The 6,000-nt window shown below is 42.8% G+C and overlaps 1 protein-coding gene across 1 annotated transcript; it reads left to right on the forward strand.

Moving 5' to 3' along the window:
* The first annotated feature begins 178 nt into the window (after positions 1 to 178).
* On the forward strand, positions 179 to 5,715 carry LOC121594897. Its single transcript, XM_041918712.1, has 4 exons — positions 179 to 416; positions 3,880 to 4,054; positions 4,159 to 4,467; positions 4,573 to 5,715. Exons 2-4 carry the CDS (start codon positions 3,938 to 3,940, stop codon positions 4,645 to 4,647), a joined length of 501 nt encoding a protein of 166 aa, XP_041774646.1. The 5' UTR covers positions 179 to 416; positions 3,880 to 3,937; the 3' UTR covers positions 4,648 to 5,715.
* Positions 5,716 to 6,000: the final 285 nt, after the last annotated feature.

The raw sequence follows: 6,000 nt of genomic DNA on the forward strand, positions 1-6,000 counted from the left end.
CATGCGTGTGTGTGTGTGCGCGGGTGTGGTGTGTGTGTGTGTGTATGTGTGTGTGATTTGTTCTCTGAAAAACATTAAAAATTATTTATTCTGTTGAAAAAAAACCCTCTTCTCCACCCTGTGCCACGATGCCGAGGCGTACTGTACGCACGACTTCCTACGGTAGACCGAAACCGGCACCGCTCGCAGTCAACAGTGTACGCTCCAGCCGTGAGGAACAGCTTCGCTTTCAGTTCGATTAAAGCAGCCCCCCTCCCCTCCTCCACTTTCGTTCGTGTTCGCGTGTGCTATTCTGTGTGCAAGTGCAAGTGACCCTTATCCACGCGTTCTCCTCCCGACCCTCACCCTCGCCGATCAACCTCGAAACGGTAGACGCTATCAATCAAAAGGCCGGAACAGCACCACACGTAGCCCAGGTAGCCTCAGCAGTAGATTGGACTTGTTCGTACATTACCTGGACTGGTCGGTTCGTGCAACCTGTTGACAAATGGCGTGCTGTATTTAGCATTCTTGCACGCAGTGTGACCCACATTTTTGGTGCAAGATTTTCCAACCCAACTCCAACAACTGAAACAAAACGGGCCGCGATGATGTCAGCCACGGTGTGGTTGAGTTTTATTTTTAAACTTCCCGCCCCGTGTTTGTTGTGCCAGTGACGGGTAGTGCTCCATAGGGGGGGCGGGTGGCGAGTTCAGGCAACTCCCCGATGGAAGCAAATGGAGCACAGCGTGTTGGGTGGTGCTAAGTTCGAGCGATGGAGTTAGAATTAGAATCACCGGGGACGGGGAAAACACTTACTCATGCTGAAGAAAAACAGTTTTCGAGGAACAGATGGTGGCACAGGAAAGAGAATAACTCCACAATCACTCACACACACACACAAAAAAACATCGTTCCATTGTTGGCATGACAAACGAACGCCACCCTTGACACGATTGTCCTAAAAAGGCGATCCCTTGCAGAGCGGGTGCGTACACGCGCGCACCACTTGCCGATCGAAGCGATCTCCCTCTTTTTTTCTCCCTCTCTCCATCTCCTCATCGTTTCCTTTGAAGAATGGATATTAAAGGCAAAGGTTTTGGAGGACTTCCACTTCGCACCAGCCACTGGCTGGACGATCCAGATGACCCTGGCAGAGCGGAGGTTGTTTCCGGCGGTCCGCTGTAGCGCTGACATCACCACCGGCACCATGCGTCATCGCGGGCTGCAAGTGTGTAATACACCGTCCGCGAGCAGCGATGCACAAGCCGGCACTTTCAAACTCTTATCGAGCAATCTTCGCGCAACAGGTGACGCCGCGCCCTTATCAACAGAAGCCAAGCGAGATTGCGCACAGCTTCGATACAAATTTGCAACGCTTCAAGCATCGGACGTGGCGCGTGGCCAATAGGGCGGGTTTCGATTAGAGGTTTGTCTTGCCTGACCTAAATAGCGCCCGAAACGCATCACGAAACGCATCGTGACATCACGCTCGCTCTCTGCGCAACTCCGCGATGGGGCTGTGGCTGATGTTTTTTTTTTTTTTTTGTTGCTCCCTCTGTTCACAGTGTGGTAGGGGAAAGGGCATGGGAAGCGAGATGTTGGAAGGAAAACGACACAGATTGCCCATTTGATTCTACCCCCAAAATATATCATCACGGTTGTTTGTGGTTGGTTGGTGCGCATTGAACACCCACGCGCATTGCGCTCATTCATAGCCACGTTCGTGTGTGTGTGCCACGGTAGATGATGCATTCCGTTGCCGTGAGGTTGGGTGGTTTACCCCTACAGGGCGCTATATATTTATTCGACCAGCGATTTCCCATTCTGTAGGGTTCGAGTTGGGGAGACAGAACACACAAAAAAAAGATGAGTTTCGTTGTTGTTGCTGTTGTTCATTTTCCAACTCCGAGGGTTGTAGGGCCTGTGCTACATTGCATTTGGGAAAAAAGACGAACAAGCGTTTTACGCGTTTTCAGGCATATTTTGGAATTTTTTTAGTTTTTAGCTGTGTAACATATTTTGAATTGGCATTGAAGGTTCCTTTTAATAGATTTACAAACGATTTTCGGTTATTTCAATTTTTTATTTATTTATTTGTATTTGTTAAGTGATTGGCCATCATTTCGGCCTAATAATTAAACTATCTTAGTTGTCTAGGACAGCAATAAATAACATAAAGCATCACAGTACATTGTAACATCAGCACAAAACAAATAACAAAAAGTATCACAGCAAAACATACAGGCTAACATAAGGAATTCCAGTCAAAAGAGTCATAGTGTGCATTAAATCTGATAGCCATCGCAGTCATAGGTTTATTATCAACTCTTAGTAGCCTATAGTGTCTTAAATCCAATTTAAATTCAATTTTAATTCTAATATTATTCTATTATACCAATCGAGTTGGTAGTTGTAATGTTAATTCCATCAAACATTTTTACCAGCTTCTTTTTGACTTACTTTTGTAACTTGAGGCAAGGTTATTCATTTTGACTGCTTATTACAGAGTTTTTAAGGAGATATCATAGCTGTGGAACACTTTATTGACTCCTTCTTCCGAGAAAAGAACTTAAAGTGATGGGAATTGGACTCTACAGTACCCTTGTTGGACAAATCCAATAGGAATTTCGAAGGAGCCTGTCTAAAAAGGGTGCCATAGAATCCAATTTCCATCATATGAAGCTCAATTAGAATGTAAAAGAGTCTAGGAAGTGCCCCACAACTACGAAACCCTTAGAAAACCCTGTAAAGCAGTGATCCACTTCAATTCATTTCCTTGTACGTTAACTTAGTATATAGAGTTGCCTACGGCTGATTGTTGCTGTTTTTTTTAAGGATTTATAGAGATGTTTCCCAAACAGTTTGAATTCCTTTTTTTATTTTTTTCTTGTTTTGAAAATATCTTACTGTGTTTGGTTATCGTCCATACATTTACAAATTATTTTATTCATGACTTGATATTAGGCGTGTGCAATTATTAAAGCGTGTGATAAAGTTTAAAAAAATCTGAGAGAGTATATGACTTTTTGATGCTTAAAATAAAAAATTATAACTTAAAACATTGTAGATATAGCATTGATTTTTTTTTGTTGAAAAACAAAACCTTTGTTTGTTATAAAAAAAAACCTGACCGATTCAGCAGACAGCTGATTCAGATGCTTTTCAACAGTTCCCATTCAGAAACAATAACCAATTTGATTTGAGAGAGCTTTTGGATTATTATTATTATTATTATTATCATTATTATTATTATTATTATTATTATTATTATTATTATTATTAGTAGTAGTAGTAGTAGCAGTAGTAGTAGTAGTAGTAGTAGTAGTAGTAGTAGTAGTAGTAGTAGTAGTAGTAGTAGTAGTAGTAGTAGCAGTAGTAGTAGTAGTAGTAGTAGTAGTAGTAGTAGAAGTAGCAGTAGCAGTAGTATTAGTAGTAGTAATAATAGAGGATAGATAGTTTGATTAAAATGCTGTCCTTACGTGTAAGCGTGAATAAAAGTACAAAACAAAGGCATGTAATATTAACCTTAGGCTACCAGATACTGCTTTAATGCACTAATGAAAAGCTAATCATTGGCTTCAGGCTCAGGCTGTTCTTAGCTTTCAGAACATTTCTCTGTGCTTCGTCGTGTATAGTTTCAGACCTACATAACCGACATTGCACATAAAAATAGGTTGATTTTTAAACAATCGAATGAAAACGCTTCAGACATAAGAACGAAACGCTTAAAATACTAGGCGCCTCATCGGCGCCACTCGAGTTGAAAGTGTTTCGTGAATGTGATGTTACTATTAAATTCTATTCACCCTCTACTTTTAGTGCACTTTTTAACAACCATCCTTCCTTTCCAATTACGATATTTTCACGTTCATCTTTCCCTTCTCCGCTCGTTCGCAGCTTACCTTAGCGAAGACACCAACCAGCCCAGCAGCTTAGCTCGATTGATTGCCGCAAGATGTCGCACTCGGTCGTAATAACGCGTACAACAACCACCACGACGAGCACGTCCCATCTCGTGCTCAACACGGGCTACCTCCGCACAACGCCCGGCCTGCTGAAGCTCGCCCAGCTGGTACACCTTACTGCCAATCAGACAAAAAACTCCCCAAAAAAAAACAAAACTCCTTCTACAGTGACACTGTTTTCTGTTTGTCTCTCCCCAACCCACCGATCCAGATCATCGGCGCCGTCAATGTCGGGCTGGTGGCGTACTACATCCGGCGCTATCCGACCTCCGGTCTGCCGGCCAGCGCCGAGTTCTTCTTCCTGCTGATGGCGGTCGCCTTCCTGGTCGGGACGTTCTGTCTGCTCGCCTCCTGTCTCGTGTCGCTCAGCACCGGCGGCATCATCTCGAAGACGATCTACGAGCTGGTGTACCATACGATCGCGTTCCTGCTCTACCTGATCGCCTCGATCATGCTGCTGGTGGACGTCACCAACGGGCGCTACTACCACACGATCAAGGATGCGTACATGGCGGCGGCGGTAAGAAGCGCGCGCCCTCGGGCGGGAGCGCACAACTGAGCGACACTCTTTTCAAGCTCTTGCGCTCATTCTCTCTCTCTCTCTCTCTCCGTTTCCCGCTCACAGATCCTTGGATTGATCGTGTCCGCTCTCTACCTCTTCAGCGCTCTGCTCGCTCAGCGCTCCTACCGCGGCATCTAAACCGTGCGGGACCGAGCGCCGTCTGCCGTCTTCCAGCCACACCTCCGTTCCGGTCCACCGGCTGCCGCTGTGTTTGTGTTCCGCTCTCTCAGAGCGACCAACAAAAAAAAACATGTGCTCATGTGTTCGCTACGGTAGACGCTTCCTTGTTCCGTGTTCCCTCAATGTGTGTGTGTATACATGTGTGTGTTTGTATTTATCTATGTGTGTGCCTTTCCCTTCGACTCAGTTGTGTCGTTGGTCGCATTTCAAGCCACGTATTTCTCTCCCCCTGCTCCTTGTTTGTTGACTTCGCGCTGTAATCTCACCGAAATGCTGCCCGAAGGGCTTGCTACCTAGATCGCTGTTTCAATGTCCAATATGTATGTGTGTGTGTGTGTTTACTACCACTGACAAGCAAGTTTACTTACTGTATGGGTATGAGAAAAAGCAAAAAGCATCGGAAGAAAAACGGAACAAAAATCCCCAAACAATTCGGAAATGTGCTGGGAAGGATTTTTTAACAAAATGCCATATACTCGTTTTTTACAGTAACATCAGTATGATCCATTTTTTGAAACGGTTTTTTTATACCACCAGTGGCTAAGATAAAGACATGCATTTCCTACACAGTTTAACACCACAACAAGTTGTTCTTTTTTACAACAAAAAATAAATTAAATAAGATATTTACAATCATAATCCAGTCCATAAAAACAGCAAGCGATAGGGAAACGTTTCTGCTCCTACCCAAAAGGGCACAGTAGGCATTAAAGTAGGCGCATCTACCTAAGTTGAGATTACTTACTCAGTCATCGTCCAATGGGTTTTTTGAAATTTTTTAAAATACTACTTTATACAACGTTGCAAAAATAGGAATTCACATCTATTCAACACGCCTTGTTGTTCTTCTGCAATTGTTCTCATCGGTACTCGTGTCTTATAATCATGTAAGCAAACTTATTGTTCTTGATTGTTTTGTTTTTTTACTCGTATCTATGTTAGATAAGTTTTTTTTGTTTAAGCGTTTGGTACGCGATTACGAAGATAATAAAATAAACTAAAATTTGTTTTTTTCTTCTACTTTTACTTATTATTAGTTCGAGTTTCTTATGTTACAATTCATGTGAAGATCAAACCGTTTTATTGTTTAGCCTGATGTGCGGGATTCTTTTTGTCCGCCAAGTGTTTTTCATACCATTTAAGAGTGAAAATGAAATAAAAAAAAAATCACAATAATTGCTTTTCGATCTATTTTTAACCAACTACGGCATAAGTAAAGCATATCCTTTAAAGTAAAGGTTTAAAACGGGTTGTTTCTGCTGTTTTTCAATGTATTTTTTCGTTTTTTGACATAAATATCGTCTTGTTTAC

Source organism: Anopheles merus, chromosome X, assembly GCF_017562075.2.
Source record: "Anopheles merus strain MAF chromosome X, AmerM5.1, whole genome shotgun sequence".
Lineage (NCBI taxonomy): Eukaryota > Metazoa > Arthropoda > Insecta > Diptera > Culicidae > Anopheles > Anopheles merus.